Here is a 27,076-nt window from a genome sequence, read left to right on the forward strand (position 1 = left end):
ATCTAGGGGCTAGGCTGTTCTTTTCTGTGCCACCTCATGTGCCAGAATTGATTAGTGTACTTATGGCTACAAAGGCATATTATGGCACTAGACCATCCTAACTTAGCTCTAGAGACTTGCCATGAATCCAGCTGCCATTCGTTTGAAACATGGGAAGCTTAAAATAAATGGGAATCTTTATGTGGATTACTCCTTTCCCTAGGCATTTTTGCAGAATGAAGCTCAATGGTAATACAATCTCCAGTAGCATAAACAGAACTTTAGACTGCTTTCTTGGCGTATACTTTCCTTATCATTGTTGCTCAGAAAATACATAATATCCCTGTATCAGCTCAGTCTTAAATGGCTCTAGAAGGTAGTTTCATAAACCAAAAGTCAGCTCCATTGTGTTTATTTTACTGCACTCTATCTTCTTAGCACTGCTGCAGAATAGAAAGAGTATAATCTAAGATGTTGTGCTTGATTGTGAAAAATTTGCACTATATTAGAGAGCATTTCTACTGAAATGAGAATATGCACTGAGTATACCCACATTGAGTTTTATTCTTTTAATAATAACAAAATTATTATTAAAATAAATTATAATTAAATTAATAACTAAATCTGAGTTTGTAATGTGCATCCCCTTGAAAAAAGGGACAGGGCAGGGAAGGAGGTAATATTACAGGTGTTTGCATCAGAGCTTATTGTCTGAATTGCCATTTAATTGAAAAATAGATACTTAGAAAAAGGTCAAATGAGACACAGTCAGGGGAGTTCTGTTTCTCTCCATTGAGGATAAAGGGAGTCTGGATGACGAGCAATATGTGTTGATTGCACTGTACTTACCTAGAGCTGGCTAAGAACAAACTTCCCTTTATTCTCATGGGGCTCTACCAATAAGACCTTTTAAGTGGATAATAGCATTACTAATCCACCTCTGTCACTCTGTGGGCATGAGGGCATCATGCTGACCGCTTCTTCTTGCTTTGGCATCAATTAAAAGCTGACTGAAAACAGGAATAACAAAAATGACAGAGTGGATTAGCTGGGACAGGTTTTTACCTGTAATGCCAACACATTTGAAGCCAGAGAACTGCCTCTGAACCTGTGAGGTAGCCAGAGTCTGATTTGCTCTAAGTTACCTGCCTATACAGGTAGCTCCTTTGTGTTGACTTACTGATTTATCCTTTGAGTGCAAAGTTGCTTAAAAGTAGGTGACGTATTCACACATTTTGATTTTAAATATGCCACATAAAGTTCAAAAAGCATAATGTTGGAAGACTGGAGATGATAAAAAACAATTTGGGTGAGAAAAATACTAGAATTGAATCGCTAAGACCTAAACCCACAGTTTCCCATCTTACATGTCCACTGGCACAGAAGACTGAAAGGGGCAATACTGTGGCACATACCTTACTGCAAGAGACATACCAGTTTGCTTCTCCTCCAAACCTGTGCTTTCCATTTTCATTTTAAAAGTTTTGAACTAAATGCCACATAGAAATATATTGAATTATTTTTTACAAATATGGAAATTAATGTCATTACAATAGAGAGTACCTGTGGTAAATCCTGTGATTCCATTGGGAGTACAGTGAATAGGTATTGAAATATTTTTTAACCATGTCTTTGTGTTGTTATGACGTAGGGTATCTTGCCAAGGTTTAATTTAACTGCAACTAAAATAACTGCTCTTTGCAATTACAGATCCCCATGGACCATCCTTTACCATTGGAAAGGCAGTGTGGTTACTCTGGGGCTTGGTATTCAACAACTCTGTGCCTGTGCAAAACCCCAAAGGGACAACAAGTAAAATCATGGTGTCGGTTTGGGCTTTCTTTGCTGTCATTTTCCTGGCTAGTTATACTGCCAACTTAGCTGCATTTATGATTCAAGAGGAATTTGTTGACCAAGTGACTGGATTGAGTGATAAAAAGGTAGGTCTTCAGCTCAAAAGAGGTCAGTGTCCACTCTTCATAATCCTTCTACAAATTTGTACTTGCTAAAAAAACTCTGAGCAAGATAATAAGCTAAAACTGGATGATTTCATTCTGAGTGTAACCCTTTACTAACAAACCTAAGACCCAAAGCATGAAAATATCAGGCTGTTTTCAAAGTCTTGGAGTTACCTTTTCAAAAGTAACTGCATTAATTGAAAAGTAACTTTTTTTGTGATGGAATCAATTCCTGTTTGATTAAAAGGAATGCCTCACCAATATACAAAAGCTTGAAAAATGAAAAAGTCAGTTTGAATGCAGGGAAGGCATATTTAAAATTATTTTAAGATCTCTGTGTGGAATATTAATAATATATTAATTGACAAAATATTCATAAACCCAGCAACTATCCAGTAATTATCGGAAGCTAGTTAATGCTCCTGAAAAAAATGTCTTTTTGCTTTCTTTGTAGGGTGCAAGGAAGTTACAGAAAGAGTTCAGATTTAAAGTGGTGCCAGCACAAATAAGCAAAGAGAAATTATAAAAAGCGATACGTATTGTCTGTGGATATTTGACTGTTTTCCTTGTATGAAATGATAAGAGTAAATAGGAAAAATAAACAGATAAGAAAATTTGGGGGTTTGTGTTATCACATTGAAGTGAGATGTAAATTACAGAGGATAAGGTGCAGAATTTTGATGTGTTTGTGGAATATGCTTTCCTAATTCAAGAACTTTTGTGAGAATTTCACTTTGAGCAGTAGACTCTGATAGTTCATTTAAACCCTACCCGAGTTTCACACAAACTGACAAATAATAAATATGTTTATTTTTCATATTGTTCTAGCTTGACTGAACTTTCTTCTGCTGAAAGTATACTTCCCAGATCTTTGTACTTGTGAACTTTAATCAATAGTCTTATAAATCAGAAACCTAGCAATTACTTCTTTTTTAATTTCATTTGTGTGACTGCTTTGTAATAGTGGTATTGCATGGAGAGATTGAAGGCTATTTGCAAAATTATTGTTGTGATGGATATGCACAAAATACATGAAGGGCATGCTGTTTTCAGGTTTGTGCCCAGTTGTTTCAAAATGAAACTAAATATTGACATTAAGAAGTAATATTTAAATAGAGTATAGCACCGGGGAGAACTTCACAAGGGATTTTTCTCAAAGGACAGAAAATAAAGGGAATTGTTATTCAAAAGAAGGCAACAGCTCAGATAGCCTTGTGTCTGTTTTTTGTTTTAACTGCTTTTTATTGATTGCCTTTGATTGATTGCCTGAAGTATCAAAGCATGAATTGCAAGCATGGCTAGAGGAAAGACAGATAAAAAGACACAAAAAATGATAGTAGTTTTGTTTTCATTAAGTTGTGTTGTTGCAAAACCTTTGAAAGAGTATGAAGACTGTTAAATATACCTCTATTTTAAGATAATGTTCTTAGTAAGAGACAGATAAAAGGTATTCTTCTCTTGAGGATTAAAAAAAAGGATTTGAGAAATGTCTTTCTCCTGTTTGTGAGAAAATACAGAGCATTTTCCTGGGAAGTCTCGGCTTTGGCAGGCTTGGGCTTGCACCTGGCACAGCACTAGCGTTTGGGTCTGCCGGTGCACCCTTATCTTCTTCTCTTTGCTGCCTGTTTGCCACTCTCACCTATGGGGTGGAAAAATGTCAGTATTTGTTCCGTAGCTTTTGGCTAACAACGTCCTTATTTTTGTCATTTTTCTGTTCTCTCTGCTAAGTAGGATTTTATTTCCACAAAAAGCAAAATAAAAATAGAAAAATACTTGAATCAGAAAATACCATCTGGTTTTGTGTGTTCTGCTGATCATTTATGTGATCTGCCACCTTTATTTTTATTTTACAGTTCTTCAAATTTTGCCTGAAGCGTATAGAGATAAATCAGGGGAGCCATGCCTTTTCTGATTAAATTAAACAAGCCAGAAGTCCAGAAAAGCAATGATCTATTTCAAAACATTCTTGTCATACACAGGTTTTGCCTCCTCCACAATCCTGAGGCTTCTCGGATTTTAAAAATTCAAATAATTAAGGATAATTTATGGGAATATAATCTGATTCATGGTAAATTATTTTTCTCACCTCTTTGCCTTGTTGCTGCAATTTTGTTAGTAGGAGAACAGTTCAGGAATTTGCAACAATTTTACCCTTCTTCAGTAGAGAACTCTGACGCTTGCTGCAAGCAAAGCGGTAATAGGCAAAGGCCAGTGAGAAGGGACAGAAGTATGGGTAAAATTAATTTTAAATAGGTAATATCTAGAAGTTCAATAAATTTTTGAAAAAACTTCTGGGCTGGTAAATCAGTTTACTATTCTTCCCCTCTCCTCTTTTTCCTACTGCCACAACTGAAGAGTCAAGCTCTTTTGTCAGTGCTGTATTGTCAATGCAGTAAAGTATTCCCAATTAGAGATACTGGAGTTTCTCAATCCAGCTCCATATCTGATAGACTGTAGAGAAGAGAAGCCAGGAAAAAAGCCTTCTCTCTCTGAGCAGTCATCCCTGACCCTCAGCATTCAATATCTTCCCATTCAGGAAATGTGTTGCACTCTAGCATTGGTTCACCAGGTTTGCTGAACACATGATAACGTGCTATTTACCCTTCTTCGCTTTAAGACCTCTTGATAGTTTCCTCAACCTTCATAATGTTGCTAATGAATTTCTGAATGCCATGTCATCTATGTGTCACCCAGAAATACATGGCACAGCATGTACTGGAGTTACTAGGGGTGGGTGTTCATAAACTCAAATGATTCAGAAAATGAGAAGAAAATTATGTTTTGACATTCTTGTTTATGTAAAAGATTTTTAAAAGCTTTGTGTTCATAAAAAGGTACAGAAAATGAGTCCAAAAGTATCCAGCAAAGCTGGCATTCACAGCACTTGTTACTTTTGAGACCATTTATGCCTTTTTCGTGTAATGAAAGAGACACAAGATTACTAAGGGAGAGTAGATAGCAGTGGACAGAATTGTCTTGCAAAGTGTTTGTCTGCTGTGATTCCTCCACACAGGCACATTTTAAGAAATGCCCCACGTGCATGTGGTCTAGGGGATTCTCTTCAACCTTAATAGGAAGCCCTAATTATGCTATTTACAGGTTCCTTATTTTGGCAAGATTCACAGTATCTGGTCACCCTGGCTTTATATTTTTGTGCAATAAGATGTCACAAGTTCTATAGCTACTTAGAGATATGTCTGTGTGAAAACAGAGCAGGCTGAGGTCAAAAGGCAGCATGGATGATGGGGTAGTTAGGGTGACCCTCTTACCCCAATCCATCTCTCCACTTCAATATTAGACCATTACAGTGCTTCTTGAGGGTTGTCAGGCATAGATATCATCTGCATTTCAGTAACTGATGATTATAAGAATAGTCTTGGAATTACTAATAGCTATATTCTTCAAAGATCAGAAATCAGATTGTCAGTGTTTTCCATCTGGTAAAAGAAGAAAGGAGAGAGTTCAAATATGGGTGTTTTTCTATCACTCCAAACCAGCCAAAATTCCTGTTAAAATCTGTGTTAGCAGAGGGAGAATATTTACTATTTTCTACTATTTTAGTAATGTTTTCCACAGTTCCTTAAAATATTCCAGAACAATAACAAACAACTGCTCTGAATACCAGCCTTTTCAGGCAAGTAAGCAAACCTTCAGATTAAGTCAGTATTTAATGTTTGTGAAAGATCACTTTACTGACTTAATGAAATCGTCAGTTTTATTAAGGCATATAGGTAAATGTAAAAGATTGGAGTTTTGTTGCCATGTGCCACAGTTCTAGCAGCTGGCAGAGCATGGGGAAACAAGAATGAATTGGTTAGTCTTCTGAATAACAGTAGATCTCTCCACAATTATGATTCAAGCAGGGGGCTTGTACATTCAATTTAAGGATTTTATTAATGATGAAAAAAAATTAGCATTTCAGAAAATGTCTAGGAAGAAAATTGCTTCCTAGCAGACATGGTGTATTTTATTTCCCATCGTGGGGCTTCAGGGAAAATGAGTGCATGTAGAGATTTGATCCTTTTTTCTTTCTTGTGTCATGCCTGCCACATAGATCTTTGCTGCAATCACAGAGCCTATATGCTTCTCCAGGACATGTCAGTTCACAGAATATAAGTTTAAAATTATTGATGAGAACTTTATACACCTTAGATATGAGTGCACTGTTAGTAAAAAGATTTTAAACCCTTTCTTTCTTCTTTACAAGTAGTCTGTGAGCAGGCAGTAGTAGCAGACAATCGTTTCAAAAAAGTTATCTCCTTGTGACTGTTAAAATGCATTGGTTGGGTGTCTTGTGCCAAGAAATTCCAGTCTGTGGATGGTGTTTGGAACTATTCATCTGCTTGTTATCCCTGTGATCTTTGAATGAACTAGTACTTTTTATTAATCTCTGCTCTTCTGCAGAGATATTTTTGTGTTTCATGAATGTTTAATTTGGGACAGATACCTCCATTCCTTCAACTATTCCTATGGGATGAAACTCCTCCCAACATCTTAAACTCATGAATGCTCTTGAAAAGTGAGAATATTCAGAACCAAACTCCATTATACTCCACCATAATATCCCTGTTCCCCCAATTCCCCTGCCATACGCCAGCATTAGGAATTGAGCTTGCAGAATGCTCACCACAGCTGAATTTCCAAAAAATGTCAGCTGTATGAGCAGCAGAAATTTTTACAGGTCTTGAAATTGATGTTGTTTCTTTAATTATTTTTTCCAATTCTGTTGACTGGCAAATTTGATACAGGTGTTAGGAGATATTGAAAGCCATCTCACTACTTCAGGGATTCATTATCTGTAGATTTAAATAAAGTTAATAGCAAGCTACATCTATATCAGTAGAATCTCTGGACATATATTTAAGAGCAGGGTTTGTTTCAGTGCTGAATAATAAACTCAAAAAAGGAGATAGCAAATATAGACTAAGAACCATGACTGGTATACAGTGTAATTTTAGTGCATGGGTCAATTAGTATGTGTAAAGTAGTAGCAAAGTAATAATTTAAACAGTAAAGCTGTGAAAAGGGAAAATGAGAAAAGACGTCTGTTAGCTAAATGAATAGAGAAAAAGAGAGTTCATTCCTTTATGCTTTGTCAAAATATGCTTAATTAAAATGAAGCATTTAATTGTAGTTCTGTAACATGAAAATATTGTTGCAGCAATAATTTCACAGTCAAGGTTTGATGGAACTGAAAATACTCCCAGTTTTTGTATAAGCCTATTTGTATTCTCTTTACAAATTGGCACTGGATCCTGGGAATTCTTGATGCCTTGAGACCAAACTTTAAAAAGAGAAGTATTACATATGTAGCCCAAAGGAAGCGGCAGCTGTATAAGTATTAGCTGTCTCTTGCAGCACAGGGTATACAGATTGCTCTTCTAACTTCAACAGTAAAACCAGAGTGCATTTTACCGTGGAATTCACGGGTGACTGCTTTTACAAATGCTCAATTGAATTTCCTCATTAGCCAATAGTTCCTCTAATTTGAGTGGCCTTTTTCATTTATTTCTTAAAGACACATTTTAGCTTCATCCTAAAGTGTCACTTGGTATTTAAAGGGAGATATTGAAAAGGCGCATATAAAATTTTCAGGTCTGTTAGCAAAAGTTTATGTGAGATTATCTGAATGATTTCCAAATCTGAAACCTGAGTGTGCCCTGAGCTGTTGCTATTCCTTTGCAGATATTCCCTGGCTTGTTTTTCTGTGCTGATGCAATAGTGATATAGAGGGTAAAATTGTAGAACAAACCTATATGCCCTCAAGCAAATGGTTTGTAGTTTTACAGTGTAGGAATAAATAGGGACTAGGATTATAGGTGTGAGAGCTCCAGAAGCCCTTTTCATGTCAAGTGATGTAGCTGCTGAGCCCCTGGGGAAGATACAAGAACTTTTATTCCCCTTGACTCATGGCGGTGGAAGGAAAGCCAGCCCTCACCCTGTCCCTCCCTGCGCACAAGCTTCCCGCAGCCCTCCAGGAGCAGTGCGTTAGGCTCCCGATCAAGTAGTGCAAATCATCCTTTTGCCTTCTTTGTGTGGGGACCCACAATGTCTCAACTGAGTTGGAAGTGTGAAATGACTATCAACAAAACACTGTTCTCTTTTGATTGCTGTTTTACCAGTATGTCTGCTCGTAGTTTGAGTTCTCTAGGGAGATGTTGGCAGATGAGGAACATCTTCCAGTATCTCTCTGCTCCACTTTCTGCTGTCCTGCCATATTACAATGCATGGGAGAAAGTCACATTAGTGGCAAAATTGAGCTGGTTTTACTTTGGATGTAGTCGTTTCTGCAAGTTCAGCCAGTGTGAAGACCCAGTTTCTGGTATGATAGAGCTGAATTAACCCACAGCATTTGCCTAGAAGAAATTTGAGGCAGCTTATACGACTTCTGGTTTTTTCAATATGAAATTGCCCTTCTTCACATTTTGAATGCCTGAAACATTTTGCTTTTCCCTTTTCTCTCTAGTTTCAAAGGCCGCATGATTATTCACCTCCTTTTCGATTTGGAACGGTCCCAAATGGAAGCACAGAAAGGAATATCAGAAACAACTACCCTGATATGCACCTTTACATGACAAAGTATAATCAGAAAGGAGTTGAAGATGCCTTGGTCAGCTTGAAAACTGGGTAAGCTTTTTTCCATGGATTTTAAATGTAGACTTTGCAAAAATGGAGAAATATTGATCTGTACTGTGATACTGAACAGACTGATGTCAGGTATGCTGTGTAGTACATGGCTCTTTTTTTTTTTTTTCAACTGCACTGTACAGATATCAGAAAGGAAAATGATTGCCTGTGATATGTATGACTATTTTAAAATTGCATGGAAGCTTCGAAGTCCTACGTAAAATAGATTCAAAGGGCAGAATTAGTATTTCTCAAATTTAAAGAGAGATGATAGAGATGGACCTGGATTTGGGTGGGGGCTCAACGCAGAACATGATGTTTTGTACAGTCCATTGTTATCTTTGCAGAACTCTCTCTCATAGGAATGTGCTTTTGCAGGGTGAATTTCTGACAAAGCTTGTTTGTCTGGCCAGCGTGCAACTACTTGTTATTTCTTTTCAACCTCCCATGCCTTTGGTATGCTTTTAGGTCCACTCTTACATTTTCTTCCCTCGTCTAATTGGCATGGCCCTGTACATTTACTGTCACATCTGAAGTATTGACTTTGATCTTCGTAAAATCTGTTGAGATGAGATAGTCTCAAATGTACTATCTACTCCTGCTTCTGGCAATCTTGGTAACTATTCTGGCAAATATTATTGTCCGTCTTCCTTAAGATCTGAGATTTAGACTTGAGTGCCATCCATCCTTTTCTCTCTCTGAAGTAGTCCATTCTGCCTGGCTGGAAAAAGAGATTGAATTTTCATTCTTAATCCTCAAAAGGTATGAGAGTGACTCACTGCTTGTATCAGTATTCATCTGGGTGACAGGAATGTGTTAGCTCTAGTAATCTTTTCTAAACGTATAGGCTTGATAATAGTATGTGTATTTTTGTTAATAATACTGGATTACAATAATAATAATTTATCAATATAGTTTGTTTAGGTTTGTTTTGTTTTGAAGTGAGAAGGCTAAGCTACCCATAGAGGATTTAAGTACATCTAGTCTAGTGGCTGTTTCAAGGCACATCTCGCCTGCTATTATTTATGGTGAACACAGGACACATTTCTTCCTATACTAAATTAAGCTGTTACTTTTGGTCCTTTTTTGGGAACTGCTTGTCCTTTTAATTTTTACTCTCCTTCTCCCAAACATGTAGGGGATTGTGACATATTTCTTATGCAAAAAAACCATGAAGTCCTCAAATCTTTCCTTAGAGTGCAGGTTCCCTTCTTTAAAAAATTATCCTTCCTACTGTTTCCTTCTCTTCTGTCTCCATGTTGCTGTCTGGCTCCCTCTGTCGTCATTTCTCAAGGCATTCTCAACTGGCATTTCTCAAGCACGGTTTGTCCCATCCTAAGACAGACATGTAACATAATGTGAGATGAGCCTTGCCCAAGGTCTTCCAAACTGGAGGCAGAGCTCCTGGTCCAACCGTGCCTGTGCAAGTTGTATTTCCTGGGTGACAGCTAAATGATGCAGTATAGATAGTCAGCTGAATGCTACCATTCCTGCTGTGAATTTTTAAAGAAGCAGCTATCCTTAATTTCAGCCATTACTAGGGCTTGTTCAGTTGGATGGATAGTTTATTTATGGGATGTATATTCCTTGTACTTTTCACCAACCATTTGTGCTACTGAAAGCCCTGAAAAACTGCTGTTAGCTTTAAAATCAGGCCACCTGTCAGACACTTAAGCATGAAAAGGGGGGGGCTACCTGGCTGCAGGGGAGTTCAGGATATTCACTAAAACTCAGGCTGGCTGCTCTTGTGCCAGCTGCTGCTCTTCCTCAAAAGCTTTAGTCCTTTTGACAGCACAAGCTATTCATTTTTTATAGATCCCCCCCCACCCCGCTGGAGTTTCTTTCCTCTTCTGAGTGATTTCTCAGTGTGGAGACCCCCAGGTGTCTACCTTGCTCCCCTTGACTGACATTTCTGTAGCAGATGGTGCAAATAAGCTGCCATGTGCGGTGTTTTCCAGATCAATATAAGTAACTGCTACATACAGCTGCGCTCCTTAATATTTTGTCTGATGGCACCTACAGAAGGATTAAACAGCATGTCATCAGCTGCTGAAGTTTCCCACAATAGAAGTGTCACTTTGTGTTTGCTTATATCACAGGTTTGGACATTCCAGCAGGAGAGTAGTGTCAAGTGGGCTTACATATTTTCTGCCTTCTGTTTCTGCAGAGCAAGAAATGTGCAAAGACTCAATCAATGTGGTAATTGTGGGCAGTAAACGCGGTTACAGATCAGGCAGAGTTATTGTACCTTCTTTTTCCCTCGGAGTGGTTTCTCTCTGGAAAGATGATTTCATTTAGGTGACCAAACCGGTCAGGCTCTGTCATCCTCACCTGCCACTTGCACCTTGAGCCCACCCAGATTTTCCTTTTTGCTAAGATGTTTGGTGAGGATGTGATGCAGTTCCCGTGGCTGACACCTCAGGGATCCCTGGAACTAAGTGTGTCCTGAATGAGAGAGATGAGACTGTGTAATACGGGACTGTAATAACTTGCATTCCCTGTAGGGACGAGAATAGAAAAGCATGAACAGGTATTTGGTAGTGTATTACAATTGCCTGCCTCTTCTTTTTCTCTAGACTCATATTCTTCAAAACCATCATTTTTCACTTTTTCTACCAAATTTTCTGTTCTGTTCCTCAGTATACAAAACTGTTTCCTCATTTTTTTCTATACCAGTGCTGTATATTCTTGCTTTCTCCCTCATGAATTATTTGACCAGATTGTTTCTTTCTTCCATGTAAACTTTGCCCTTTCATCCTTATCTAGACTTGATCAAGCTTTCACCTTCCCTACTTCGCTTGATCCCATGATTTTTAATAGGTCTTGCCTGATGGAGCCTATGTTGCTACTGCTCATTTGAGGATGACCTGTCTCTCCTTCCTCAAACTGCTTCTGCTTTGGAGCAAATATATAATTTCTATTTTCCTCTTCAGTATGTGTGTGTTCTGCTTACCTTATTACACCTCTTTTGTCTGGTTTCATATTTATCTCTTGTCAAAGCTATTCCTGTACTTTTATCTTTTTTCTTTTTTCATCCTCATCATTGGTAGCATACCACAAGCAATTTTTCTTACATATGGTAAAGCTTGCTGCTTCCGCACAGCTTTTTGAAGATGAACTACCTGGTAATTGTAGAGTCATAGACCATAGACCTGGGAAGGACTTGCAAAGATTGTCTCGCTGATAACTGCTGCTGCGAGTCAAAATAAATAGTACCTGTGTTATTCCTGAAGAATGTTTGTATAACCTGTATGTATTTCCAATCTCACTTTTAAAACTACTTTTGCTTAATTGAAGACATAAGATTTAGTCCCCTTTAATTCCTTATATATAGTGTTTCATTCTAATTTTAAGTTGAATCAAAAAATACCAGCAATCAGGCAAAACTTAATGACTGAATAATGCTACACGTGTGGTATCTGATCTAAATAGAATCAAACTACCAAGTAGTCTCTTGTCACAGTTCAGTCTGGTTTTGCTCTATCTCAAACTCTTAAGTCTTTCAATCAGCTTTAGTTAGTGTTAGCCTCTTGAGATATATAGGGAATATCTTGATCTTTGAGACCATCGTATTTAATACATAATGTTATTGAGTTGAACTGGAAGGAGAAAGCGGGAAGGAGACAAACAAAGCTTCAGATGGACAGATTTCTCTAAGATTTCTTTTTTGTTGGAGACATGCTCAAGTCCCTTTCCTCATTCTGAAAACAAATTAAAAAACAAACTGGGTTTTTTGTCTTACTTTCTCACAAGAAGTGAAAAATCAGCTGCTTCAGTCCAGTCACTAACATGGCCAGGAAAAACCTCAAGGGCAGAAATACGGATAGAAATGTGTATAAAATAAATTATGTTCCTGCCTTTATTTCCTGGTCTGGTGTAGGGGTTAGAGAGGTCTTGTGTTGGAGTATTGCTGTACATGCAGAGATGAGTGTGCACACATCTGTGTCTGGGAAGCCTTGAACAAAATACCCAGCCCTTTTCTGTTTTCATCTTTGAGAGGTGAAGCTAACCGTGTTTCAAAAATTAACTTACAATGAAAGCATCTGCATTTGGTTTTTTTAATTAGAACAAACAACTTCACTACATGGGCAATAGGCTTGGACCTATCTTGTTCAATTAGCATCAAAAATGTTTAAGATCATTCTAGAAAGGAATCAACTGGAAAATGCTGCAAATCAAAATGGAAATGAGATTTTTGCTTTAGACTGACATTGACATTATACCTGCTCCTTTCATGTGAATCCCCATGGGGGGGTTCATTGCAGCTTACTCATGAAGGCTTGTTGCTATCAATGGTGAAGGCAAATTTATCAGCTATATTGGCTTTTCCCCTTTGTTTGATAAGAAATCAACCTTTGTTGCTGAAAATACTTTTTAAAAAATTTGTAAAGTCTCAGTAATATCTACCTCTTGTCAATAGTGTCTTATTTCTGAGATTCACAGATACAGTTCTCAGAAAGCTGCTGAAACACCGTTTGAACAACAGCAGAACTTTCTGTATTTATTAAAGGTATCAGTTTGCAACCAGGTCTGTTAAAAGGCAGCAAAATTCATGCATCTTGTTATTGAAGTACTACTAAATATTTTTCAAAATGGCAAAATATTGTCCCTCCTTCAATACAATTTAGTACTGAAAGTAATCACGGTCTTACAAGCTTGTCAAAAAATGTACCAGTGTTTTTCCCTAAATTTCATGCATATAAGGAATCAACTGAACCACACATGCTGTGCTACCTGCAGAGCTTCGGATTGCTCTTTAGGCAGGACTGAGCAGCTCAGGAATTCTCCAGAGTTTTTTGTTCCTTTTCCTTAATGAAAACAGAAACGGCAGTTATTTTCCTGAGCATTATTCAGAAGAGTAAAGTCTGTAAGACATTAGCTAATGTATTCTTGGCGGGTGAAGTCCAGCTCTGTTAGAGCTGTGGTGGCTCCTCTGTGTTCTTTAGGTGTTTATTGATCAAATAAAGTTCTAAAAATGCATCACAAGCATTTCTGTCTATGCTGCTTTTAATTGATCTACATTTCTACAGCCTTCTGTACCAGAGAGACAGATCCTATTGATTGTGCTTCTTCAAGAGAGAATAAGTCTTCAAATAGGAAGTAGTTAATTATTGTGTTATGTTTACAGTGGCTGTTTGGGTTTGTTTCCTTCTGTTTGCCTTGCTATATTTTTCCAGAAGAGGTTAAAGAATGCTATCTTTTGCAGGCAAAACAACCTTACCTGTTGTAATTCTTTGGTGTGGGTTGTATCAGCTTGTAGCTGTTGAGTTTGCATGTAGTGTTTCTCCGTGTATGAGTGTTCTGCTGCTGTAAAACTGTCAAGAGGATAAAGTGCAATGACAATAAACTGGAAATGCATTTTGTGTTCTCACCTTTGCCCCAGCACATCTACACTGGAATATTGTCTGGGATTTAACTGCTAATGGCTGAAATTAGCAAATTTAATTGGGAGAGTCTCTTCTTACTATAGAGATAAAATGGGAAACTTTCACTTGCCTATTATCTGTCACTGATGAATCCATCTAATTTTTTCTTCACTTCCTTAATTTTCTTGGATATAAGGACTGCAGCTAAGTATCACGCAGTGTATATCTTGTTTCAAGAAAAGAGATGGTCTAACTGATGCTGTGTTATGGCAGCATATTAATGTGAGGACTTTATTTCAGTTTCATTGCAAAAAGCTGAGGATATAACTTGTTTCAAGGAAACTGCAGCAACGAATCCCTTGTGTTTCACAGGCAAGCAGCCCCTTGTTGTACAGCTGCAGACCCCCTCGCTGTTGTGAGCGGTTTTCAGTTTTTGTTTACAGCCACAGCTATGACTATATATTCAGGGATTTGATGCTGAAGTTTACTTGGGACTCTGTCTGCCTTCCTGTTAAAGATTGCTATGCTTGGTAGTTTATACACATCAAGTTTAATACCTTATTCCCTAGTCATCTGTGGCATACTGGCAGAAATACAAAGCCGCTTGGAAAGAATGCTGTGGTGATAGCATTTCTGCACTGCCGGAGCCTCGGCAGGTGTGGCCTCAGATGCAGTGGATTATCAAATGTGAGCTGTCCCCTGAGAAGATGCTATCGGCCTGCAGGTGTGTCCTGAGCCGCTAGTCGCTTTGATAGGAACATGTGATGATTCTGTTCCTCAGCATTTTTTAATGACAAATAATGATGCTAGAAGAAACACCTGAAAGTATCTAACTGAACAGTGTGAATGGCGTGAGAAGTTATTTCGTCTCCACAAGCACAGTCTCTCGTGTGAAAACAACAATACGATTATTAGTATTTTTTTAAGAATCCAACAGTACTAAGCAGAGAAAGTGCAAGAGAAGACCCTAGAAGGCTCTGACGCCCTTTTAACACTCAGTCTCTAAGTTTATTGGCCTGAATTGGATTTTTGTTGTCCTTACAGTGCTTATAAATTGTATCCAATTCACAGCTTTGCACACTCTGTTATTTGCTGAACAGATACAAACTGGTCAGAGGCTGCGCTGGCAGCTTCTGCAGTGTGGCACAGGCATAACCAGGAGGCAAACATCTCCATTTCTGTCAGCTGGAACACAGTTCAGATTGTGCCCAGCAGGTCCTTCTGTTAATTAGGTCTGTCAATTAAAATGGTGGTGTGCCTAAAGTAAAAAACAAAACAAACTTGTCTTTTAGGCAGCCAGCTGACATCTCCACTTGGATGCAAAAACAATTTCAATATTTTTTGCAGTATTTTCAATTTATTTTTACAGGAAAAGTGTCATCAACATTTTCATCAAAGGAAAAGCTTTCTAGTTTTTATTCTTTCTGTGATTCATACCTTTTCACCTACAAAAAGGAGGGAAAGCTATGAAAGAAATTACCTGTTTGAGAGAAAAATTATATATTTTAATTTTTCATAAAAAGCGCAAGTTCGTCGTCATCCTTGTGGGCAGATAATAACAGCTTGCAACCGGAACTCAAAGAAATGTTCAGCAGACCTAAATTATTAAACTTTTAACCTAGTGGCTCAATATTTTTTGACTGTTTCTGATTGACAACACCTTACAGTATTTGTAATTGAGAATATTCACTCTTTTCTTAGACTTTTAATGTTACAGTACATATAGCAATTCTTTTACCAAATTTTTAAGAAATCGCCAGAGATGGTTGACTCTGAAGTGTGTTTGAGGAAGAAAGGGAAAGGTCAGCAGGCAGCATGAGGTATCTGTAGTCTGTAATAATTTATTGCTTGCAACCCTCCTGGATGCCTGGTATGATACATGAAGAGAGAAACTTTAGCACAAGCACTACTTTATGCAACTGAATTTTAAAATAATGTATCAAATCCTTAATATCCAGCTATCATTCTAAGAACATGATGTTTTCCTGCTTTCTCATGGCCTACTCGTCAAAGCTCTCTATTCTGAGCCTGCTTGGGTTTTGTGTTTTTCACAAGCTTCAAAAACAGGATTAAAAAATCAAATCCAGCCACTGAAATAACCAGTTTTTACATGGGTGATCCTTGCTCCAGTCACATTTTTAAGATGTCACAGAAACAGCAGCCTGTAGTTGAATTATGTACTGATCTTAATGAAGAGGGAATGATCTCCTCTTTCAAAGTGTCTTTCAAAGTATGAAAGCCTATAGAGATCTTTTGGGGTACTCAAAATTCACCAGTTTAAACTACTGAATCTGAAACTTGTTTATTCACATGTGATTGGAAAAATATTTTCCTGAGTCTGCATCTGCTGTTACTACAACAAAACTTATAATCTAAGATAGGAATTAGCCTTTTTTTTTTTTTAAAGGAAAGTACTGAGTGATGAATTCAATTTATATCTCTAAATGTTTTTTCATTAAGGAAAAATGTTTAAGAAAATTACTGTCCATATTTTCATCAGATCTATAGGATATTAATTTAAAAGATTTCTGTCAGACCCTGAAAGGGCAAATTATTGTTCCAGGTAATAATTCCTTTAAGGGCGTGATAAATCCAAAATGTGAATGTGTGACATAAAATGAGAAATTAATATTTCAGATAATTCGTTGTCAATGGTACTTATAACTAATGGTCAGGAATATAAAATAGCTTAGAGGACTGATTTAACTAGTTCCCTGATTGCTCTACTGCCGTACAAAGGCACGCACTAGACCATTTTTCTGGATATAACTTTTGGACAATTTGGAGGCTGATGCTTAGAAGCACCCATTTCTGCAGCTGGTCTGAAAGACAAAACAAAAAATTCAATAGAGCTGTGAGACAGGACCATGGGAACTCCTTAGAAAAAAGCTGAACTGAACTTTAATTTTCTCAGTCAAATGTAATCTGAAACCGAGCTAGACCACATCTGCAGCACTGATGAGTTCAGGCAACTTTTGCTGTAAATCGTGTATGGAGTATCATATTTTATACCTCCATACTTTCTGCCTTGTAGCTGGAGTGGAAATAGAGATGTAAAATACTTGCAGAAATTGTTGTTCTGTAGTACTCTTTAGTGCTGACAAGTTGAAATAATCACAGCTGTAGACCACTTTTTTTTAAGTAAAAGTGAACATCAGTCAGTCTCTCCTCTTTGCTCTCTTCTCTCTCTCAGTGTCTCTTTCTCTGTCTTTTCCCCGTTTGGCACCAGACCTTTGCAAAGTTCAGTAGTGATTGATAGAATATTGCATTTGTGGAGTTAAATTGGCATAGTTACATTCTGGAGATGAGGTGCTGTGAAGACCAAAATTAAAACAAGCTCAGAAAGAAACTGAAGGAATTGGTGGAAGGTGAATAATTTGGCAGCTGTTAGACATGATGGGGCTTAATACAGCCTGTAGCTCATGAAATATCCATTCATCTGAAGCCAAGAAGATATATTCAGGGACAATAGCATCCATACATGCCTTGTTTCTTTTATTCCTCCTTAAGCATCTATTGTTTGCGAGTGTCATAGAGTATCGGGACCTAAGTCTAAGCCAGTGAGGATCTACTGCCCATGTATGGGTATTCCTAACCATATCTACCTCTGGGGAAACTTGTAAGTGAAACAGCACTGAACAAAGATCCAAAACCACCTGGGAGAGCAAGATGTTTACCGTGCTCCAGAATGTCTATTTATCCCTATCAATTTTGACAGTAAGTACTAAATTATTGTACAAATACACTTTCCTTAAAACCATCTGAAGGAGCTAATAATGTGAGTAATGATTTTCTTCCTGACATTCTGTAAAAAAGAAATCTCTGCTAAACAGTTTGGCCCGTTCAGTATTTTCTCTCCTGGTTGACCGGATTCGGGCAACTTCTGCAATCAATAGCTTCATTTAGTTTGGCATCAGATGGCTGCGGTAACTTAATTTCAATTTACATTATGACGCTTTCTTTTGGACTTCGATCTAATATTTGTTTCAGTGTTCATTCTAATATTCATTTTGGTATTGCACTCTGAGGGGAATGATTTTCAATTGATGTTACAACTGTAGTCACCCAAGCTAGGAATTGGAAGGCTGGTTTGCAACTGGGCAACTGCTATTTGTGCCAATAGACTGCAGAGATATGAAAACATTTAAATTTTCTGTTCCATCTAGGCGCATTTTTCAGAGGATCTGTTCACTAAAGTATCAATTCTGAAATCTAATCGCTTAAAAGAAATGTGTGCCTGAATCAGCATAGCTTTCCTGCTTTTCCTGCTTTTCCTGCTAGCGTTACTGCTAAAGTGAGCAGCGTGCAAGGTTTGGACTACAAAGTGCCACCAAGCTGGCAGCTCAGAGATAAAGACTTCCTATGGCATTTCCATTTGTGGCAGGATTTTCTGGCATCAGTTTTTCTGATGGCTGATCCCTGTTTCCCCGTCACTTGCCGTCCTTTCAGGAAATGCAGTTATTCTCACATTCTTTTATTTCTTCCACATGTGTTAAAAAGTCTAAATAAATAACAGACTAGGTAGAACTTAATGTGCTGTTCCAGGGGACTTTCTGGGCGGGTTGGCTCTTGCAGGCTTTGAAGAACAGGCAAATACTAATATTGGCATTTAGAGGGTTGTTGGGATCTAAGGCGGCACTCATTGAAATGTCTGGGGAAGCTCATACCTCAATAGTTTCAAGTTATCTATAAACAGAAGCAGACATCATCATGTCCTTTTAAGTTGGGTCACATTTTCAGGAATTTCTTCACAGCCATAGGATAAATGCACTGCCTGCCTTTTTTTTTTTTTTTTTTTTTTTTTTTTTTAAAGAAAAAAAAGCCTCTCTCTCCTGTTCAGCTGATCCATAGCAACTTGCCTCTAGGAAAATAAATCATTTATAGTAATTTATTTCTAATTCCTTTACTCAGTACCTGAGTGCTCTTCTGATTTTTTTGAAAAAAGGTTATTATCTCCTGTGTCTATATTATCATTTTTTAGGTAATGCAGTTATCTATCTAATGTCTTTAAATATTACAAAGTACCTGGAAATAAAATGAACAGGTGAAAGTAGCTATATCCCATTCTAACCCCTCTTCTTTTGAGAAGAAGCTATTCTAAGTTTTAGTATTCATTTGATTTGGGGATAAGATCAGGTGCTTAACTGTGCTGAATTTATCCTTCATTATGCTATTGTAACTGGGACAAAACCTTTAATCTAAAAATATATTCCCCCTACTCGACTTTTCAAATTTTGTGTTTTGATAAACTGACGCTTTGCAAGTACTTCATTGCTTGGCTGCTGAGACTAGAAGTGGGACACTATTCCATTGTATAAATTAACCATAAAGGCACACTAAATTTTCCATTATTTTGTTGCTAAGGGAAATGTTATAGGGACTGGGAAGGTGGGTGGACAGAGGGGTGGTGAATGGGAGCTCCTGTGAGCGAGGAGGGTGAATATGCCTGTTCAGGTAACCGCAGCCAAGTGCTGCAGGAAGGTTCACAGTGGCTTTTCTGGCAGCCTGACATTGCCCTGACAGGTGAGGTGAAGCCTCCACAATCTCTCACAATGGTGTTAATGTCTGTCAGAGCTTGCTCTTTCAAATTTTGTGTCTACGTTTTCTGTGTGAAGATTGAAGTGAGGACAGTTTGAGCTGGGAGAAAAGTTGAAAGCTCATTCCCTGCTAATGAGTTCATCATTTAACTGGGTTAAACTTTGCTAACCTGCGTTGTTGCAGGGGGGCGGTTGTTAAATTTTCCCCTAATGAATTGGCAATGTCAAGATGTCAAGAAATTCATCCAGTGTATGTGAACTTAAGGTCTGCGTGGAGCTATTTGAATACGTGCTAAAAGATAAAGTCACTGCTGGTGATAAAGTGCCATCAGATAACCTGAAATGCATTTTAGTCAAAACTGGGTAAAATAAATCATCAGTCCTTCATGCTAAAGGTTAAATAGCTGCTTCTCTTGCTCCAGCAATATCAAAGTGTCACTTTAGAGCACTTTCATTGAAGCCTCATTTTCAGAGCAGCCTTCTTTCCCTTTGATTGCTGCGTCGTTCCATAGTGACCTTTTGGCATTGAATCCCCTGGACATAGTTTGAGAGATGCACAAATGACGTTGTGTCTCTCATTATGCACGCTTCACATACTTTCTTTTACCTCTTCTGTGGATAAAGAAGGGATAAAATGCAAACTATTAAATTTGTAATACATCTGTAAATCTGTAATGTAAATCCATCGTATTTTAAAGCCAGTATTTTTGCGCTTGCTACCTTCCCAACAATGGAATTGACGATCTCTAAAATATATGCTTATGTTTAATCCAGTCTTAAGTGGGTACCAGTTTTTTGCCTAATATCAAATTATAAATGCTACTTTAAGGGTCATGTAAGGCATCTATTCTACAGAATATGCAATTTATTTTTAAAAACAAAAAAGCTGAAAAGTAGTGTTTTTTTGCAGAATATTTTGAAAATGAGCTGTGTCTCTCCAAAATTATGTTTAGGAGACAAAGCTTTAACAGGTAAAAATGTTCTTGATGATGGGGGTGGGGGTAAAGAGAGGAGGGCAAAGGTGGTGTTAAAAGTATTGTTTGAGGATTCACTGACTTGCAGTCTGATATTTGTAATAAGACAGTAATTTCAAATATTGTGCTTTCAAAAGACATGACTGGAGCCTTAGGAAACAGGTATGACACTTGCTATATAATAATCTTTGTAGTCTCTTTTGCATTTATTTACAACCAAATTTGAGGAATAACACCTCTTAGTTTTTTAAGTCACCTAGGCAAATTTAAAAAATAGATCTGATTTCATTAACTATCTTTCCTCAGAAGAAAATTTTTATAATTTATAATGAATAATTACTCTTAAATATGTAATTGACCTTTAATTTTTTAGAACAAGTCCCAGAAGGTGCATATTTGAGTTAGAAGGTACTCTTCATCCAAAATAATGTAGAAAAGTTATTGTGATACAGCTGTTTACAGCAAAATGCAGTTGAAGCAAATTGCTATGATGGTGCACTTGATATATTACATGCATTCTGGTTTTGTTAAGTCAAATCTGTGTTAGTAATAATACAAAGCTTTTGTCTGGCCATGAAAAGAACATATTTGGGGTGTTAGAAAACATAAAGAAATGAGAGTGAGAAAAATTGATTCTGAAGTTAATGTCCTGGATCTGACAGATGAACACTGCACCAAATGGTACCCATTTTAGCGAGAAATTAATTCTGCTGTAGATATTGTATGTTTGGATTTACTGCAGTAGTTGAAAACTGGAAAGTGACTTCAGTCGTGCTGCAGTTTCTCTGATCCTCAATGGAAACACAATATTATTTGTTCCATAGACTACAGTGCTTGACAGTAAAATAGAAGAATGTGAATAAACAGGACTGCATTAAAGCATCCCTCTCATTTTCTGAATACTACGACACAGGTCATAGCAGAACACAAAGTAACTGAAAGAGATTGATTTCTAGTGTGCTGGATTACTGTCTGTGTCTCCAGAACTACTGAGCAGATTGCCATTTTAGATTTTTTTCCTCTTGTTCCGTCAAGAAAACAAAATCGCTGAAGGATCATGTTGTTGGTTAAGGAAGCAAAGTAACATTTTCCAAGTGAGCTATACTTCTGTTGTTGAGGAGGAAGCTATGACTAATAAGGGAGCATTTTCCTAATCCTGCTTTTCAGTTTTCATCATAGGAATTTGATGAAAAGCATGTGCCAATAATAAAGATGAGGAAAATTATAGGGAAGTGTTTTCAACTTTTCTGAAATTACTTTTCTGTACCTTTTCCTCTAACTTCAATTTTCTTTACAGAGGCATTTTTGAATGTGTACAGCAACACTTTAGAGAATGGGGTTTTGCAATAGCTATTCTGATTTTTCAACTCTTACACTTCTTGGTGACTCATAAACGTTTAGGTACAAGACTGTCCACATTTGTTTTTCACAGATCTCCCGCTTCAAATTACTACTTTCAGTAATGCTCTTTTGGGTTTTTTTAGAACTATTCCAATTCATAATTTTATAACACCTGATGTTCTCCTATGCTGTGGGAGCTAAAATTCTCCCCACCCCCTTTCCTCTTTGTGCTTGCTAGGCAATGAAGGACATTTGCCTTTGTAGTCTTTCTTATATAAATATTCCAGAATGTTTATTTTCTTTCCTACCCAGGATTATTGCAGTAGTTCCGAGGAAGTTTACAAACCTGCCAGTTGCTCAGATGAGTCATAGCACTGTAGTCCTGTTCCTCTGCGTTCACTGAAGATGCCTGGTGCATTTGGCTAGTTCATGGCAGTTATAAATCTTGTTTCTTGCTGCATTCCAGTTTCTATAGTTCTCTTTCATCTTTCTAATAATTCTTAGCAGTTTATTTAAACCTACACAATGTGACAAAGCTTTTCGCCCCCTGAAGTGGCTGCACTGAAACGACAAGTTAATTGATTCATTTTTCTATGACTAAGGTTTGCAAGAGGCTTTGAGCCTTTCTTGATGTGGGGTGCTGTACTCGCTGCGTGTAAGTTGTTTTACAGTGAATATGTAACTTAAATAGCAGAGTGGGCAGCACTCAGACCAATACAAAGCTTCTCAGCTGTGTAACACAGTTGAATTTTGCTGCCACAAGAACAAAGATCCCGGGGCTTGCCAGTCTGTCTGTAGAAAAAGAAGAGAAAGAAGACTAGGATGAGCTGGAGCACAGATCCAGGCTTGCCAGTCCTGCCTTGAGAATGACAAGACAAGCATGGGCTACTGCATCCAGCAGTCACTGCCGTGCACGCAGCCTGGCTCTTCCATCGGTGCCAAGGAAAACAGCAGATGTGGCTTTCCCTACATAGACATAGCAGGAAGGAAAGTCCTCTGCAGCCCCAGCAGCCTGCTGGCCTGCGCAAACGCCTGCTTTGTCTTCTTCCGGAGCTTATGCTCACTGCCATCTTTGCAAACAGCTTGGCAAGGGTCAAATTTTCAGACTTGCCCAGATTTTACTCTCTCAGTTTTTGGAAACTCTTATTGAGGAATGTTTAAAGTTGTCTGAAAGTTCTTAAAAATTCAGAGTGTCAGGAAATTCACCTCCTAGTCATGGAAGAGTTGGGTGCCCTAACATCTGAGAGCTTCAGTCGTGGCTCGTTACTCCCTGCCCACGCTGCAGGGGTACATCGTGTTCTGAAGATATGCTTTGCAAGGAATAGTACTTCTGTAATCAGCACATGATGAAGAGATAATTAAGCCTTGAGAGGTTATAGGTTTTATGTTGGAAATGGAGAAAATATATTCTGAATATGAGTTTGTATTTGTAGACAGTAAGACTTTTTCAGGGCAATCAACTTTTTGATTTACAGTTCAGTCATTGGGCAGCAACTGATAGCAGACACTTTCAGCACTCAGCATCTGTCAAGAAAGTACCTCATGTTTTTAAATCGATTTGCGTAATGAGAGTTATTGTGACCTTATAGAAGTAGTACAGAGAAAATCCTCAAAAACCCTTCTGCATCTTCAGAACCTGCTTTCCTTGTGTGTACCCACTGCAGCTGATGCCAGACTCTCTGGGAAGCTGGGGAGGTAGGTCCACAGCGAGTGAGTGAAACTGTGATTGTGCCTCGTCTCTCTGTCCCAAGGTTTTACTACACTGCTCAATAACTAAGGAGGCAAGCTGCATATGAAGAGCGTGATTTCTGAGGTAGCACAAGGCTTTTGCCCTGGAGTCTTTAGCAAAGATATCTTTTTCCTCTGTATTTCTGACTGAGTCTGTTTTGACAGAAGAATAGCTGACTCTCTATATTTTCTCTGTGTTTACCAGCATGTGTTTTATATGCTAACATTGCAAAACTATAAATCCCAGAATAAACAGATGACAAATTCTAGAGTGTATTTTAACTTAGGTCGGCCGGTTGCAGCAGTTTCTGTATCCACAGAGAGGAGCATTACCTTCCAGTCCCTTGCCTGAGCCAAAGGCATCCACGGAGAGGGGAAGTATCCTTCCTTTCCCATAGATAACGGTGGAAGTCTAAAAGCATGAGATTGGATTGTATTGATTATGGTAATTGTCTGCTGTAGATCAGAAATGTTACAAGTATCTTGAGGGTACAGCAAGCAATTTTCTTTTTTTCCCTTGTGCGCCTACCCAAAGGACGTGGACTTTTGTCCTTTCTCTCTACACAAACCAAAGATTGTCTCCAAAGTGCTTAATCAAAGCACGTCATTTAGAAAACTGTCTGGTCTTGTGTTGAAGACTGCAGGCTTGAGCAGTACCCCAACACCCTCTTGGCTATTTCCAGTTTAGTTACCCTCAGTGCTAGGTAGCCATCCATATCTTATTTCTGGATTGTATTTGTGATACTTCACCTACCAGATGTTTAGCAATTGTTTTCTCTGTGTTAAATTACCCATTTAAAGGAAGGAGAGAGTCAGACTTCTAGCACCGATGGAGCTAAACTGACTTTTAAGCTGAGGATTGCGCTAACCGAGTTTTAAGGAAGAGCGGAAAAACAAAGGAAATTATGGCCCAGCTATTTCTTTTAATGATTGCATGAGCCACCTGTACTTTCTCTAAATTAACTACTTCACTAAATTCCAATTTGATGACTTGAATGGTGACTGTTGGGTAAGTATCCTTGAAGGGAAGCAATAAAGTACAGTAAGTAGTGACAGGAACTTCACTCTTCACTTTTTCATGACAGCAGACAAAATCCAACAACCTCACTCTCTCCTGGTACTTCTCTTGGTTTAACATGAGATGGATAGATGAAAAGCTTTATCAACATATACGGATTTAAGCTAGTGGCAAGTGTGATTCCAAAACTTCAACAGCAACAGAATTCACAACTGGTACATACTGATATAATATAATTGAAGTTGACGCTCTTGTACCTGTTTGTGCCACAATTAATTTATTTTTATAATTCCTTTTCCATGAAGACAGGTCCCAACTGTTTATGAGCAGTATTTTGCCAGCCTCTGTCATTTGCATCCTGTCAGAAAATTTTAGCAGCGCTCCACAGTAATGCGTTGTGGCTCTTCAAAGGCACAGCAGGCAGTGCCGGCAGTGCCTGGGAGCTGCGGTGCCAGTGAGTGTGGCAGGGCGAAGACTGCTCCTACACCAGCCTGTGAAGCCGATTGTGTAGCTGTGTCCTTCCCATTCCTCTGACTCCTATGGGATGGGCAAAGATGTTGAAAAGGGAGAGTGTGTTACTGGGGGACGTAATAACTTTGATTTAGTGTGTCATTTAGGTGGGGTTTGGGCTGAGATGATAGTTTTTTCCTATTGCCTCTGTATTCTGCTAGTCTTGTGCAAGTGGTGGAAATCTTAAATTAAAACTTTTGGCTGCAGATGAGGGCAGCAATACAAAATAAACTTAAGTTTTATCTTTTTCCTTTTAAAGATTGCGTGTGAATTTCTGTAGGTATAAGAATGTCTTTCCTTTGATTGAGGTCTGCTGCTGGCAGGTGATTGTCCTTCCAAATGGCCGCCTCCTCTTGTACGTGCACTTTTACTGGCTTCATTTGTGAAATATCCATGCACCTGTCTCTTTTAACTCTTGCTTTACAGTGCTTCTTAAAAATTATCCCTGAAGGACACTGCCTCTTTTCCTTTCCTTACTGATTTTGTTTTCTTCTATTTTGTTGTGTTCCCTGTATACCTTAGAGAATGGGATTATCCCATTCTTACATTTGAAAGGCTTGAACTTTTCCACAACAAGTTCCTTTATTCCTGCTGTGCTCCAGATACACAAATAATATGTTTGGAACTGCAAATCATAAAGAAATATCTTCTGTAATTTTTAAGCAGGATTTAGATAGCTATATCAGATATGCCTCAATACCTTCCTCTGTCTTAGCAAGGACTTAACCTCCACCTTCATTGTTTATTTTTGGAAAGAGACATAAAATAAGAGTGTATGGAAAACTGGTGAACTCACGTTTTCAGTCTCATTCAGTATTTTAAATAAGCTAACTGGTTATTGTTTCAATTTTAAATTCTCTGTTGTCATTTGTGTTGGTTTTGGAGATCATTTTGTATCTCAAGATATTTATTATCCATTTTGAGAGCAAAGATACAAAGATAACTGGGCAAGACATTTTGTATCTTGGTTTCTCCTGCTCAGTATTTTTTAACAGCATGCCTTAAAGTAGAAATGCAAAACTATGTGTCCTACTTTCCTCTCACTAAAATAGATGCCTTTTGTTAATTTTAGATACAGCAGAGCAGGATATGTATTAATGATATCAAAGAATCCATAGGATATTCAACAGGGTCCTAACATCAAGGACAAAAGAAGTCTGGCAACAGCTGGCCCTGATGATTTGGTTTGTAAAATGTTTTCTTTTATTTCAGGAAGTTGGATGCTTTCATCTATGATGCAGCAGTGCTGAATTACAAGGCTGGAAGAGACGAAGGCTGCAAACTTGTCACAATAGGGAGTGGATACATCTTTGCCACTACAGGCTATGGAATAGCGCTTCAGAAAGGATCACCTTGGAAGAGACAAATTGATCTAGCCCTACTTCAGTTTGTTGGAGATGGTAGGGACCAATCTTTTTTCCTTTCTTTTCTTTCTCTATGTATGCACAGTTAATTCAGTTTTAGTAGCTCTGAGCCTTTTACTACTGTTCTCTTACAGTCTTTAAAAAAACCAAACAAATGCAAAACAAATGAGTAAAATTATTTCTCAGTGCTGAGACAGGAATTCTCTTCCACTCTGTTCTAACTCACCTCACCACCAAGGACGTTTGCATCTATTTTCAGAAAGTGTTTTTGTATACATCACAAAGTAACGCTGGCCTCAATGTGAGAGAGCGTTTCTAAATTTATTTATTTTCTTTTTTTATTCTTGCCTTTGAGCAATTCCTGAGGAGTTATCTTTCAGCATGACTGTTTTTCTATTTAAAAGTGTTTAGCTCAGTTCTGAACTGGTGTAAGTGATCCCTAATCTAGGATGGATTAATTTAAACTTCTGGTAAAAGAATGTTTATGGAATTGAAGTAGGGTGACCGGTTTTATTGGATTTCGAACAGCTATTTTTCATTCCAACACAAAAATAGAAAAATTGTAGGTCCTCTTGGCACTTCTGCCCTGCAGAAGAAGAAAACTTACTGCACATCTTTGATATATTTGTAGACTGTAATAATGACTCGTTTGCCACATAGGGCTTGAACTACAT

The 27,076-nt window shown here is 38.0% G+C and overlaps 1 protein-coding gene across 1 annotated transcript in view; it reads left to right on the plus strand.

Annotated features, from left to right (window-relative positions):
* GRIN2A (glutamate ionotropic receptor NMDA type subunit 2A) overlaps positions 1-27,076 on the plus strand; it is a 184,356-nt gene that overhangs the window by 139,389 nt on the left and 17,891 nt on the right. The window contains exons 9-11 of the mRNA XM_050906142.1: positions 1,690-1,919; positions 8,404-8,564; positions 26,251-26,438. Of these exons, the coding sequence (XP_050762099.1) occupies positions 1,690-1,919; positions 8,404-8,564; positions 26,251-26,438 (579 nt within the window). The remainder of the gene's footprint in view (positions 1-1,689; positions 1,920-8,403; positions 8,565-26,250; positions 26,439-27,076) is intronic.

The sequence above is a fragment of the Gymnogyps californianus genome, chromosome 15 (genome assembly GCF_018139145.2).
Source record: "Gymnogyps californianus isolate 813 chromosome 15, ASM1813914v2, whole genome shotgun sequence".
Taxonomy (NCBI): Eukaryota; Metazoa; Chordata; class Aves; order Accipitriformes; family Cathartidae; genus Gymnogyps; species Gymnogyps californianus.